General features: G+C 41.8%; 2 protein-coding genes across 2 annotated transcripts in view; one reads left to right on the top strand and one right to left on the bottom strand.

Annotated features, from left to right (window-relative positions):
• The window catches only part of PGM5 (phosphoglucomutase 5), a 77212-nt gene extending 73333 nt beyond the window's left edge, over positions 1-3879 (top strand). The window contains exon 11 of the mRNA XM_074813213.1: positions 2313-3879. Coding sequence (XP_074669314.1) covers positions 2313-2402 — 90 coding nt within the window. The 3' untranslated portion in view covers positions 2403-3879. The remainder of the gene's footprint in view (positions 1-2312) is intronic.
• An 8981-nt stretch (positions 3880-12860) lies between these two features.
• Positions 12861-15241, bottom strand: TMEM252 (transmembrane protein 252). Its single transcript, XM_074813150.1, has 2 exons — positions 14791-15241; positions 12861-13719 (listed from the first exon to the last, which is right to left on the bottom strand). Exons 1-2 carry the CDS (start codon positions 15066-15068, stop codon positions 13362-13364), a joined length of 636 nt encoding a protein of 211 aa, XP_074669251.1. The 5' UTR covers positions 15069-15241; the 3' UTR covers positions 12861-13361.
• Positions 15242-15509: the final 268 nt, after the last annotated feature.

The following is a 15509-nucleotide window of genomic DNA, read 5'->3' as shown; positions in this document are numbered from 1 at the left end:
TAGAGAAAAAATGCTACGTGAGCCAAGCAGGAATAATAACTCTGACAGCTCTGATACAGATTATTCCCAAGCAAAGGGCTTTTGATCTTTATTTGCCTTATGTTACATATCTGCTTGTTTGATGTATTTCCTAGTATGAATAATCATTCCTACCAGTTATTTTTTTAGAGGTATAACTTCTATCTGTTATTACTAAAGCAAAATTCTGATTTAAGTCAATTCTGTTAATTTTCAATTCTTAAATTTTAGCTGAAGGATAACATGCCATATCTCTCAGTTTCCAAGAGATAAATATTATTAACTGACAGAGTGATTGCAATTGCCATTTTGAGTTGACATGTCAATAGTAAAGTTTTACAATTTCTTAAGTCGAAAGAACCATTTGAAAAATATTTTAAAACCAAGATCTCTTTAAGTTATAGAGTCATATTAACTATAAATGGTTGCTGGCTGGAATTTATCTTTTGCAACTGAAATGTAAACTGTTCAGTGCAGAGATAAAGGAGTTTTAAAAAGGCATATACAGCTCAAGTTCCTTGTTATTCTGTCCTGCTCTTGCCATTCCAAAGAGGATGCACTACTGGGTTTTTTAATATCCGCAGAATGAAGAAAGTTGTAGTTACATTGAAGTGTGAGAGGACAAAACTAAAATAGGACTTCCTCTGCTGAGAAGCATGGTTGTTACAAGAAGAATATTTAGTAGTAACTGGAATGGCTTGGCAAAAGAGCAGCAGCTGAATTGTTTATGTAAATGGATGTCACAAACTCATTTGATTTTGTGTTTTGTTGAAAGCATTGTGTAGAGTTTTGTTTGGTTTTGGTTTTTTTTCTTCAGAGTGCATTTGTTGCTTAAGAAAGCAGAGTCAAGCAAAGGTGGTCAGTAGGGTTGCTTTTAAAATTTTCCTGTGCTTTTTAGATTAAATAAGAAAGAGGTTTCTTAGGAAAGTGCCAGAGGCACTTCAGATGCTTCCATATTTCAGTTCTCCTTAATCTGTGTTGCTGGAGGGAAGGAGTGATATGGTCCAGAGCTTATCAATTGGCACATTATAATATTTACTTTTGCAGCATTTACCCACAGATCCAAATTTGTGCTCTGTATATTAATCTTCTCTAAGCATGTTTGACTTTAATGGTCTTGTATTCAATGATTATCCAGTAAACAGACATCTACAAATATGGAGCTTTTTGAATAATAGCATGTCACACTGGTCACACTTTGTACATAATGAAATTTGATCATAAACTTGACATCAGTGGCACTCATGGTGTTACTCCAGGACTCTGCTTGCACAGTTTGTCTCCTTAATCTTTTGATTTAACCATCTGACCATTTGTATAAATAAAGCAAACACCTCACACTGTCAGAAACCATTAGGTGGTTGAAACAGATTCAAAGTATTGATTATATTAAGCTTATAAAAAAGATATCTGTAAATTTAAGCTCTCCAGAATTACTGGTTTGTTTGATTTGATTTTTAAACCTGACAGGAGTAAAGCTAGAATGTAGTTTATTTGAAAGAGGCAGCAGAGCAAAATCTTTGAGGTTCAGAAAATTACCTTACTAGTCTGGTAATCAAATATATGATTCTCCAAAAAGAAGGTTTTCACACAAAACTCAGCTCTGCCAGTTTATCTTTGCATATCATTTAATTAACTGAGAGAAGATTCAGTTGCCATTTGAAAAAAGGTATTTTACTTGGTTTTCATATTGTACTATCATAGTTGTTATCTGCACTCACCCATCTGGATAGTTTCATACATATGGCCATTCACTAAGGTCTCTAGTCTGAAACTTGAGAGTTCATGCTGCTTCGGTTGGAATTTATCCTATTTAATACAATTATAGGTGGTATTACTTAAAACACACTTTCATGATTTCTGTTAAGGTGTTACAGTACCTTCTGACCTTAAACTTCACAGGTTAAGTGTGTATAGGAAGAAAATCTCATCTACATGGCTTCCACTCATCAGAATAGAAATAATTCTACTTTTGTGATTTCTAGGTTGTTTTGTACAGCAGATTTCACAAGAGCTCCATAATTCCTGTTACATAGAGAGATTATCAGAATAGTATATTTACTGGTTTCTATTTTCTGCGTAGCTTAGGTATACCCAGTGTAACACTTCACAAAACATGCTCAACATGGTACTTCATTGTATCAAATATGACAATATAGACACTGTAGCCGTGTCAGTGTTTATTATTATTCAATTCTTTACTATCATATAGTACTACAATTAAAAGGGGCATTTATAAATATGTCTGTTGATATTGCTGCTTTATGTAATTCAGTGTATTTCTTCCTCTTTAGGCTGTGCTGAGTCCTCTTATAGCAATCGCACTGAAAATATCTCAGATTCATGAGAGGACAGGGCGAAAGGGACCCACTGTCATCACCTGAAGCCACGGAAGATTGTTAAACCAGGGCCAAAAGAGGAACAGCAAGGAAGAGACAGTACCTTGCTGAAACATGTTAGCCATTTGTGCCTTGTATGATTTCAAATGTTTTCTTGGGGATAGAGCTAGGGTGGGAAGAAAAATTTGATATAATATTGAGCATATTCGTTTGCATTGCTCTCCAAATACAGTAGCGTATTGACTTGTTTTACTTGCAATATCTTAATTTCAGATAACAGTATAACCAAAGAAAGAGGCCTTAACCTTCAAATGTTGTCAGCAATCTGACAGGAAAGGAGAACTGCTTGTTTTTGAACGCTGTGATAAAGGTTGGGGAAGTTTCAGTTAGGGAGAGAGGGGGAAGAGTTGCAAAGCAAAGACATGCTTGGTGAATATTTTTTGGGATCTTTGTCACCTTCTTGTTGGTTTATGAAGAGACATACAGAGCATGTCTGAGGCACAGGGACTGTATACTAAGCTTTGCAAAGGGTGTATTTTCTCACCTGACACCACTCCTCCTCTCCTGTCTCCCATTGCTCACAGATGCACGCTGGCAGCAGTGTTGTATACACACTTGCACATGCTCCCAAAGAAGGGGTTATCCCATATTGTTTTTACCCCTGCTTTTAAAGCATATCAATGTGACTTGTGCCTTTAGATTTTCCTGATTTTTTGACTTTTTTTTTTTTTCCCCCTCCAAAGGGAGGCATTTGTGCTATAGAAGCTGATTGTGTCCTTCCAGCAATATGTCGGGTGCGGAATCTGGCTGTCTTTTGCAATATTCCTCATTACTGTCTTTGAAAGGTAATCACTACAAGTTCAGCAATTTTTCATGAAGGAGTTATTATGGAAGTTTTTAAGTCTTTAGAATACTCGTGCTCCACTTACCACAAAGTGGTAAGTGAAGCAGTGAACAGGAAATGAAAACAAACGCTAATGAATTAAATAGAAATACTTGTCTGATTCACCAGCTGGACACAATTTCTGTTAGATTCTTTGTAACAGTGGATCATGAATAAAAAATCAGGGAGTGCAAAGGGAGAAGAGACATCCCGGCATAGATCTGAGAAGGATACTGGGGATATGGACATCAGCATTTTTCTGCTTGTGAAATGATATTGCAGTTCTAGCTACAATACTGTGCTCTGAAGAAAAACACAAACACTTTATGCATGTGACTTGTTTGAAAGCTTTGTTTCCTTGGGAACAGTGTGGTCACGTGTATCATTTGTCAAGGTGGATTTGTGAAACTTGCCTCTTTGCAGTGTGTTTCAATTCATTGTGGTTGTCAAATTTTAGTGCAATTTATATAATATTGCAGCAAAGGAAATTGTTTTGATTTCTTTCAACACTTCTGTCAAAAAATTGTTATGGCACTAAGTACACAATAAAGAATAATGCTGTATTTCTGTCTTAATATGTAGTTGTGGACAAGACACACTGCACTTTCGAGCATCCTAATAAAACTGCCTTTAATACAATTACATTATCTACTTAATTGACTCTAAACGATTGAGGTACTAATGTTCTCACATAGTATTCTACTGTATCAGTAAGTATTCCCATAAGCCAAAAGAGATTTTAAGGCTTTAGTTCTTTTTATTAAGATTTTTTTTGGAGACAACCATGGCATTCTTACAGAGTTTGGACATCTACTTTTGGATATAAGAATGTTCATCTTTACAGAAACCTCATTTATCTAATCTTTAATTTTCCTTATAGATCAAACTCCTCCAAGTGCAAAATAGTAAGCTAAAAACTAGTGTTCACACATGGTCAAGCATAGACATACTCTGGATTATGACACTTAGTTTGAATTACTGGGCTGCATGAAAGAACGTTCTGAAAGACGGTCCCAGAACTTCTAAAATCTCTTACACATTCTCTGACAATGAAATAATTTTTGTTCACATGGTGAACTAGCTAGTTACAGTACCAAGTATCCCGTTTACCAAGCTTCTGGGACTGGGACTTGCACTTTGAAAAGTAAGATGTACTGAAGCCAGGTGTCCCTCCAGATGTGGTGGGAAGACTCATGAGGAACAAATCAGGACTGTGAAGATGCATAATTGTGCTTTTATCAGAAAGTCACTAGAGCACTAGTTGCAGTAGATGACAGACTGCTTTCATGAAGGCAGTCTTTGTGAACAAAGGCTATGTTTTAAAATCTCACTACTGACTTTGTCCTGGCCTTCAGAAACAAGGGCTCTTTGTGTGTGGTTTTGGCTAGCTGTCAAACAGCAGACTTCAGAACTAGCCTAATCCCAAATACACTCACTATCCCTTTTTTGTGATCACAGGTGATCCTGATAAAATGTAACAACTGGTATTTTCCACCAGTTAATTGCTTTTCTCTGCAAGAATCATAGAACTGTTTGGATTGGAAGGGACCTTAAAGATCATCTAGTTCCAACCCCTCTGCCATGGGCAGGGACACCTTCCACTAGCCCAGGTTGCTCAAAGCCCCGTCCAACCTGGCCTTGAACACTGCCAGGGAGGGGGCAGCCACAGCTTCTCTGGGCAACCTGTTCCAGTGCCTCACCACCCTCACGGGAAAGAATTTCTTCCTTATAAATAATCTAAATCTACCTCTTTCAGTTTAAAACTGTTACTCCTTGTCCTATCACTACACTCCCTGATAAAGAGTCCCTCCCCATCTTTCCTGTAGGCCCCCTTTAAGTCCTGGAAGGCCACTATAAGGTCCCCGTGGAGCCTTCTCTTCTCCAGGCTGGACAATCTCAACTCTCTCAGCCTGTCCTCATAGGGGAGGTGCTCCAGCCCCCAGATCATCTCTGTGACCCTCCTCCAGACCCACTGAAGCAGGTCCACGTCCTTCTTATGTTGGGGGCCCCAGAGCTGGACACAGCACTGCAGGTGGGGTCTCAGTGGAGTAGAGGGGGAGAATCACCTCCCTCTACCCACTGGCCACACTTCTCTTGAGGCAGCCCGGGACATGGTTGGGCTCACAGTTTTCCATCCACTAACACCCCCAAGTCCTTCTCCACAGGGCTGCTCTCAATCCACTCATCATCGCCCAGCCTGTGTTTGTGCTTGGGATTGCCCTGACCCATGTTCAGGACCTTGCACTTGGCCTTGTTGAGCTTCATGAGGTTCTCACAGGCCCACGTCTCAAGCCTCTCCAGGTCTCTCTGAATGCCATCCCTTCCCTCCAGCATGTCGACCACACCACACATCTTGGTGTCGTCAGCAGATTTGCTGAGGGTGCACTCAATGCCACTGTCCATGTCGCCAACAATGATGTTAAATAGCACTGGTCCCAACACCGACCCCTGAGGAATGGCACTTGTCACTGCTTTCCAGCCAGACATTGAGCCTTTCACCACAACTATTTGAGTGCGACCATCCAGCCAATTCCTTATCCATCGAGTAGTCCATCCATCCAATTTAGAGACAAGGATGTTGTGTGGGACAGTGTCAAAGGCTTTGCACAAGTCCAGGTAGATGACATCTTCACTTATCCACCAGTGCTGTAACCCCATCATAGGACACCACCCAAATTGTCAGGCACGATTTCCCCTTAGTGAATCCAAGTTGGCTGTCACCAATCACCTCCCTATTCCCCGTGTGCCCTAGCATGTTTTCTAGGAGGATCTGCTCCATGATCTCGCCAGACACAGAAGTGAGACTGACTGGCCTGTAGTTCTCTCGGCCTTCCTTTTTTCCCTTTTTAAAAATGGGGGTTATGTTTCCTCTTTTCCAGTCAGAGGGAGCTTCACCAGACTGCCACAGCTTCTCAGATACGATGGATAGTGGCTTAGCTACTTCATCTGCCCATTTCCTCAGGAACTGTGGATGCATCTCATCAGGTCCTATAGACTTGTGCACCTTCAGGTTCCTTAGATGGTCTCAGACCTGTCCTTCTCCTACAGTGAGTGGTTCTACATTCTCCCAGTCCCCACCTTTGCCTCTGCATGTTGGGCAGTGTGGCTGGAGCCCTTGCTGGGGAAGATTGAGCCAAAAAAATTGTTGAGTTACCTCAGCTTTCTCCATATCCTGGGTAATCAGGTCTCCAGTTCCCTTCCACAGAGGGCCTACATTTTTCCTCATCTTCCTTTTATCACCAATGTACTATAGAAGCTTTTCTAGTTGCCCTTGATGTCCCTGGCCAGATTTAATTCTATCAGGGCTTTGGCCTTCTTAATCTGATCCCTGGCTGCTCAGACAATTTCTCTGTACTCGTCTCAGGATATCTGTCCTTGTTTCCACTCTCTGTAGGCTTCCTTTTTGTGTTTGATTTTGTCCAGGAGCTCCTTGTTCATCTATGCAGGCCTCCTGGTGTTTTTACCTGACTTCCTCTTTGTCGGGATGCATCACTCCTGAGCTTGGAGCAAGTGATCCCTGAATATTAACCGGCTGTCTTGGGCTGACTCTTCCTTCCACGGCTTTATCCCATGCTATTCTGCCAAGCAGATCCCTGAAGAGGCTATAGCCTGCTCTCCTGAAGTCCAGGGTCGTGAGCTTGCTGTGCACCCTCCTTGCTGCCCTAAGGATCCTGAACTCCACCATTTGATGGTCACTGCAGCCAAGGCTGTCCTTGAGCTTCACATTCCCCACCATCCCATCCTTGTTGGTGAGAACAAGGTCCAGCATAGTACCTCTCTTCGTTGGCTCCTCTGTCACTTGAAGAAGGAAGTTATCATCAGTGCATTCCAGGAACCTCCTGGATTGCTTATGCCCTGTTGTGCTGTCCCTCCAACACATATTGGGGTGGTTGAAGTCCCCCATGAGGACCAGGGCTTGTGAACGTGAGGCTGCTCCTATCAGTCAAAGAGGGCCTCATCTGCTCAGTCTTCCTGGTTGGGTGGCCTGTAGCAGACCCCCACTATAACATCTGTCCCTGACCTCCCTTTAATCCTGACCCACAATCTCTCAGTCGGCTCCTCATCCATCCCCAGGCACAGCTCCATGCACTCCAGCTGGTAGAAGATGAATAGAACTTTGTAAGGCTGAAGTACAATGTATATCTTTATATATGTCTGATGTGTTTGGGGAAAGACTGAGACATAATCTCATAAAGTGTGCTTCATTTCCTGAGGACTTTTACTTATTAACATGAGAGATGATTGCTTGGAAAAGATGAACATGTATGAACTTACACAAAGATGCAAGGCTTCTAAAAACAGACCATACATCTAGAAGAGGAAAAACTAATTAATACTGTTTGTCTTATCACAATGTCTAGGTGCTATGACAGCGACACAGACCCTTCTGTGGCTATTGTTTGATTAGCAGTTTTATCAAGTCTGAAAATTGCAAGATTCCTGTGTTGTTCTGCTGTGATTGCACTAACATTTACTTGGACAGTAATTCTGTTTCCCAAAACCCTAGATTTTTCTGTACCCAACAATACAAAGATATACTCCCAGCACACTGGAGGAAAAGGAGAAAGAGGAATTCAGAGACACCAGTGAGAGAGAGAACAAGTTTAAGATAGATTAGCAGAGGGCTGACCAAAGCAGAGCTTGGTGAGTCCCAAGAACAGACCAAGAGGCAGCAGGTGGTGGAGGGGATTAGGAGAGGACAAACTGCTGGATTCAGCTGGAAAGAGAGAGTTGTGATAAAAGAATACTAATAGCACAACAGTGGATTTGAGAAAGGGACAGAGAGAAAAATGAATTAAAGGTGGGAAGGGAGCATAGTCTAAGAATGATTTAATAATGTTCAATATTAAAGAAAACTCTATAATCTCATCTGTTTAACGGCAGTATATTGTAGTAACTGCTCTCATGGTCTAAGATAAATAATAGTCTACACTAGGGGGAAATCAGGGCAAATTTGGAGCAGTATGAATTAGTGACTATGACATAACTTTAACAGTTCACAAAAACACAGTAGCTGAGACTGGATTACTGAAAACTGTAGAACTGTGTAGAGCCAATGTGACTAGAAGCAATATTTGGTGTAGTCTCATTGGGGAGCATGGGTGTGGCTTTTTACTACACAGGCTTCAAGCATCTGCCCCTCACCATCAAATGGTTTGAGCTAAGTCATAAAATACCAGCAAATTCACCTGCCAGCACAGCTAAATAATTATTACATCTTCCCTTGGGAGAAGTGCCCTTCTGTAAGAGAGTTAGTGGCTGGATGGAAGCACATTGTGTTCAGAGACAATTTGGAAGGCAGTAGTACTCACCTGAACCATGGGATCACAGAACCCCTGGGGTTGGAAGGGACCATCTAGTCCATGAGGACTAGAATGACCTTGTCCATCCCCCAGCTCCAAGCAGGGTCAGGTAGAGGAGGTTGCCTAGGACCATGTCCAGCTGGATTTTTATTATCTCCAAGGGTGGAGACTCCAAAACCTCTCTGGGCAAACTCTTCAAGTGTTTGACCACTCCCACAGTAAAACAAAACCCCACAACTTTCTTGAGTGTTCAGATGGAATTTCATGTGTTTCAGTTTGTGCCCATTGCCTCTTGTCCTGTCACTGGGCACCACTGAGAAGACCCTGGCTCTGTCCTCTTCTTTCTCCTCCATCAGGTATTTACAGAAATCAGTAAGATCCCTCCTGAGCCTTCTCTTCTCCAGGCTAAATACATCCAGGTCTCTCAGCCTCTCGTCATATGACAAATGCTCCAGTACCTTGATCTTTGTGGCCCTTTGCTGGAGGTACTCCGGTATGTCCATGTCTCTTTTGTACTGGGGAGCCCAGACCTGGACCCAGCACTCCAGATGCATCTCAGCAGTGCTGAGCAGAGGAGAAGGATCATCTGCCTCCACCTGCTGGTGACATTTTCCTAATGCAGCCCAGGATGCCATTGGCCATCTTTGCTATGCAGGTAAGTTGCTGGTAAGTCGTCAACCTCTCGTTCAGCATGTGACCCCGAAGTGCTTCTCTGGGAAGCTGCTTTCCAGCCCACTGGCCCCAGGATGTATTTGTGCCTGGTTTATTTCTCCCCAGGGGCAGAACTTTGCATCTCCCTTTGCTTCATGAGGTTCCTATCGGCTCATTTTTCCATCTCATCCAGGTCCCTCTGAATGACAGCAAAACCCTCTGATGTGTCAGCTGCTCCTTCCTATATTGTATCTTCTGCAAAACTGCTGAGGGTGCACTCTGGCCCAACATCCAGATTATTAAAGATGGTGTTAAACAGTATTGGCTGCAGTATTGACCCCTGGGGCACACTGCTTGTGACTGGCCTCCAGCTGGACTTTGTGGCAGTGATCACGGCTCTCTGGGCCTGGCTGTTCAGCCACTTTTCAATCCACCTCACTGTCCACTTATCTAAACCATATTTTGTTATCTTGTCTATGAGGATGTTATGGGAGGTGGCGTCACAAGCCTTATTAAAGTCGAGGCAAACACCATCCACTGCTCTCCCCTCATCCTCTGAGCCAGTCATCTCATTGTGGAATGTCATCAAGTTGGTCAAGCATCATTTCCCCTTCATAAATTCATGCTGACTCTACCACTCACCTTCTTGTCCTTCATGGATTTGGCAAGGGTTTCCAGGATTACTTGCTCCATGACTTCCCCAGAGACTGATAAGGCTGATGAGCCTGTAACTCCTCAGATCCTCCTTTAGCTGAAGACAGGAGTGACATTTGCTCTCTTCTAGTCCTCAGGAACCTCTCCCAGTCACCACAGTCTGTCAAAGATAAGGGAGGGTGGCCTTGCAATAGCATGGCCCAGCTTCTTCAGCACTGTGCATGCATCCCAAGTCATCCCATGGGCTTGTGTATGTTCAGTTTGTTTAAGGGCTCCCTAACCTGATCCTGCTCCACCCAGGATAAGTCTTTCTTGCTCTAGACTTTTCCTCTGGTCTCAAGGACCTGGATTCCTGAAGGCTGGTTTTACTGTTAAAGATGTAGGCAATGAAAGCATTGAGCACCTCAGCCTTTTCCATGTCTTCTTTCATCTAATGTACCTGTAGAAACTTTTCTTGTTGCCCTTCACATTCCTCACCAGATTCAACTCCAGAGGGGCTTTGGCTTTCCTAATCTTATCCTTGCATGATTGGACAGTGTCTCTATATTCCTCCTGGGTCACCTGTCCCTGCTTCCACTTATCATACACTTCCTGTTCATACCTGAGTTTAGTCAGGAGCATCTTGGTCATCCATGCAGGCCTCCTGCTGCCTTTGTTTGATTGTGCTGTGTGTCAGGATGAGCCATTCCTGAGCTTGCAGGATGTGTTCCTTGAAAATCAAATAGCTGTCCTGGAATCATCTTCTCTTCAAGGCCATAACCCATGGGGTTCTTCCAAGTAGGTGTCTGAAGAGATTAGTCTGCTCTGCTAACTTTGGTAGCACTTTTTGCCCTTTTCCCTCCCCTCAATAGTCTAAACTCCACCATCTCATGATCACTGCAGTGAAGGCCTTCACATGCCCATTCATTTCATCTGGTATTATAGGTATCAGGACAGCCACACGCCTTCTTGTTGGCTCCTCAATCACCTGTGTCAGGAAGTTGTTGTCAATGCACTGAAAGAACCTGTTCTGTTCTGAAGCCTTAGTTTGACCTATGCATATCCTCCAGTCTGAAGAAAATTCCCTTTAATCTAAAACTTCCAGCTGCTATTCTTGGCAAAGATGACTTCATGCTAGTAAGTTTGATCAAAAGCAAACCATTTAAAAACTTCTGCTGCTTTAAGGTTGCTGAAATTTTTGAGCTAATTGCCCGCACCACTTTCCACTAAGCTTATAGCCAAGTAGTTCACTAGCTGAAAAGACAAACTGAAAAAGAGATTGTAACAAATAAAATATCAGTTATTAACCTTATTTTTCTCCTTATTTCAATAACCTTCACATCTCAAATACTTTTTTCCATATTGCAGGTTGAAGATGCAGTTATCTTCAGTTTCACATTTCTGGATCCACTGAGACCTCACAACATCTGCAGAAGGCTGGAGCTAAAAAGGGGAACTACAGGACTGCTGTGGGATTGGGGGAAATGAAGAAAGGATTGTCCATAATCCTTTCTGATGCTCCATAGGCTATGTGGAAAGAATCTGAATCTCATTTTCTATAGCAAACTGGTCCAAGAGCAACCTTCAGTAGTACTCCTGCAATACTTTCTCTCAGAGCTACCTATAGTCTCAATCATTTCCCACTCATGTGGTCTTGCTTTAAAAGTTTTCTGGTGGAAAGGTCAAATTTCCTCAGGGAAAAAAAAAAAAAAAAAGTTGCCATGGGAGATCTCACTGGTTAATCAGCTTCATCTGATGTGATTGATCCCTGCATCAATTTTTGTGCAACGCAAGCAGCCATCAGGATCTGGTGCCCAGAAGTAAATAAGCAAGGGATTTCAGGGTGCGGGTATGGTAGTGCTAGGAGCTAAGACCATAACAAGGTCACCTGGCATAGGAGATCCTCACTTCAGCTGTTTTGGAAATAATGGGGAATGTTTCTCTGACTTTTACTGTTCTCCTCTGTGCTGTGCCACTTCTCAGTCACTTTGTAAAATCTTTATATTCTGGTGGCATCTTCTATCAGCTTCTATCTTTTTCAGGGAGACTCTTTTTTAGCCTATGATGGTTTTAATATATTAGTCTTCCTCAACTTGTCTTAAATTGATTTTTGTTTTTCTGTAGTTTCTCCACCCCATTTTATCCTACTTTCCTTTCTCATTACATCAGCTGAAGGTTTATAGGTCCTTCCCATAAAGGCTGAAATTCTTTGGAAGAAAATAATGATGTGATTGTCACTTCCTTGGCTTTAGCCATTGTTGCCGTCACCATCATGGCTTGCATTTCTAATGTATATGCAGCCATAATGCTAAAGTTGTTGTCCTGGGGTATGTGTGCATTTGGAAAGTGTGATAACTTTTCTGTCTTGATGGTTCTGCAACAAAAACAGGAACAGGTTGCCCAAATAGTTGGTAGATGCCCCATCCCTAGAGACATTCAAGACCAGGTTGGACGGGGCTCTGAGCATCCTGAACTAGTTGAAGATGTGCCTGCTCATTGCAGGGGGGTTGGACTAGATGACCTTTAACAGTCCCTTCCAACCCAAACTATTCAATGATTCTATGAAAAACCAAAACTCCATCTATAATGGGTTTTGCAGGTCCAAATCTAAGTGAACCTCCATGTAAATTTTCTTCTCATATGTAGTTGTAGATGGCAGTGGCATGGATGAAAATTTGCCTCAGTGATTTTGTGGAAGGAAGAAAATATGTAACAGAGAAAGGATGAGTCCAAGCCTGTCCTCTTTCTGGTACTTGTTCCCTAAGCACGAGGCCACTTGTATCAGAAACAGGATACAGGACCCTTTCTTTAGTTCACACAGTCTCAAGAAAGCTGCAGTGGAAGCAACTGCTTTTAGAGACAGCTCAGAAGAGTCACAGAAGGTTTTTCCTCCTACAATTGCTAGTTCCTTCTGAGGAGCTGTGGGCGTAACCAGGGTTGTCTGTTTAGCAGCTAGGAAGTGTATTGAGTGTATTGTATTGTATGCTTACCCTGAATCATGGACACCTTTATCATATAAACGAATAGAAGGCATTTGTTTTAAATACGAAATTTATTCATTAATTCACTAGTTAAATACCAGCCATTAGGACCCCTAAATAAAACAAGTAACTTGAAAGGCATATGATACAAAAATAATCAATTATAGCAAATAACTTACAAACACCCAGCAAAGGCTGAGTTAATAGGTTTCCTGTCAGCTAATATTACCAAACCACTGTCAGATGAAACTCCTTGTGAGGCACAAGACATTTAAGATTGATAACAGCATGATGCTTAATTTATCTTGCAGCATAAGAAACTCCTATTGCCAGTGATGTTGACTTTTGTAATACACAGCCTGATTATTTCTATCTCTATGGAGATTCATTCTGCTTTGAAATACTGTGCACCTTTATATATATCCCCTCCAACTCCACTCAAACACATAAATGGTCAGTGCTTCTCCTGGGCAGTTTCACCCTAAGTGGTGTACTATTAAGGATCACTGACAAATGCTTCTTCCAATTTTCCCCGCTTCATGAATGCAGGATTCTACCCACTGCCTATCTCAGATGTTCTGGCAGGGGTTGCTCTTTCTGAGGTCCCCTGGCAGTCTGTATCCTGTTGGTAACTGTTTTCTTGTATGGATGGAGGAGAATTTAACTCCGCTCCAGGGTCTGAGTCTTGGTCAGCTGTTTGCTGCTGCTGTAGCTGCCCCACAGATAATTCATATGGTGGTGGCTGTTCCTGCTCGCTAGTTTCACTGATGAACTCTGCACTGCTTTTGCTATAGGGCGGCAGGGGGATATTGATGACTTCTTGATGATTTAGTGTGTAGGCAACTGGCAGTGGGGAGTTCTGTTTTTCAGGATCTGTGCTGTCTTCATAGGAGGGGGGATAGAAGTCAGGCCTGAAAAAAAACCAAACACATCATGGCAAAATGTGATATATCACAGAGAGTGTGGTTAGATTCTTTGACTGTTACGTTTCCAAAGTTTAGATGAGGCTTAAACTGTAAATGGAAAACCAAGCAGGTCTAGATCAATGAAATATATTAATATAAAACAGCTGGCATAGCTGGGATCATTACCTGTATCTTTCTGCAAAATATTTTATTAAAACACAGCATTCTAAAAAGATGAGCTTTCCCACCCATAGCATACAAACGATCATGTTTGTGAGTATTTCTATAAGTGCCCAAGAAAAGTTTGATTTGGAAGAAGAAAGAGATCACTGTCCAAAGCAGGTTAGTGAGTTATATATGAATATGATATTGTTTTCCCACAGTTTTAAAATACATTTTGTGTGTTTCTGCTTATCTATCTAACCAAAATTTGCTGAATGTTGTTTTTATAGTGCTTTTAGAGCACGCATAGTCGGTGTTTCTTGTGTTGTTTCCACAACAGTCTGGGAAAAGTAATCTGTATCCAGTGATCCTGTTAAAGACTTTTGTCAGGCCTAGTGCCAATTGGTTTAAGAAACTTTCTCTCTGAAAGTGTCAGACTTTGCTCAGAAATAGTAAGGACAACTACACAAGAAAACTTTATCAGGGACCATATCGGGAGGTAAAGCTCTTTGCATACCTCATTGGTAACAAGTAATATGAGCACATATCCCACAGCAACACATCTGGAATTGTCTGTTGAGACAGAACTAATGATGCTGCTCCAGGAGCTCCATGAAGTTGGTGTAGTTGCACCTGCTCCCTCCATACATGGCTTTGGACTACTCTGTGCAGCCTGCCATGTTTCCTGTAGTATATCTTACCTTGCATATTTTTTTTCTCAAATTGCTGTTTGCACTTTCCTGCTTGCTCTAGTAAATCAAATTTCAGGCTACGGTTCTCTACACAGAAGTATAATAAAATGGCTTCTTATTTTTTGATTTGTAAAAACCTTGTATGGCTTCTTTCTTCTCACAGTATGTTTACAAAACAGCATCCCTCCCTCTCAATTCATCGGCAGCAGTCTGCAACACATACCTGTCTACGGTGCTGACACGTAGCTCTCTACAGCTGGGATTTTGAATGAGGATGCTGCTGAGGCCCCTGTATTTCAAGACTTCATGGAAAGTGCTCCAGAAAATGCCAGCAACAAGGAGAAAGAACCCCAAAGCTAACAGGCAATAAAACACCAGCTTGTTATTTCCACATCTGCATGTCGGGGAACTTGTGGAAATGCAAAGGACTCCCAAACAAATAGTGGAGAAACCAAGCAAGAGCACAAAAAGGCGAATGAAGGTAAAAGCACCTTTTAGCATCTTTCCCAGCAGACACAGCACTTGGTTCCTGTCTGCTCTTTATTTGCTTGCTGTCTCAGCTGTGCTTCTCATCTTCATGCATTGGTATTTTATACACTTCAGGATCAATTGGCCTTTGAACAATTAAGGGAAGCAGGCAGTTTTAAGATACTCATTAACTCTTCAAGATACTCATAATCTCTTCTGAGATTAATTTATAATCTTAAACCTACTTTATGGAAGGAAACAAAAACTTCCTGCACCGTTCCTTTGCCACTGTAATCTCTGGAGTGCATACTGAACTTTTGCATTTGTTGTATGCTACAGTTTGCAATGGTTTGCACACTTTGGTAATTTATGAATGAGACCTGTATTTGTTTGTCTTTAAAAAAACCCCAACAAAGAACAAAACCATTGTTCATAACCCCCTGTTAAAAGTTTGAAGGAAAAATATACTTCTTT

The sequence above is a fragment of the Strix aluco genome, chromosome Z (genome assembly GCF_031877795.1).
Source record: "Strix aluco isolate bStrAlu1 chromosome Z, bStrAlu1.hap1, whole genome shotgun sequence".
Taxonomy (NCBI): Eukaryota; Metazoa; Chordata; class Aves; order Strigiformes; family Strigidae; genus Strix; species Strix aluco.
The sequence above is the reverse complement of the archived record's forward strand: the minus strand, read 5'-3'. Positions and strand labels throughout refer to the sequence as shown.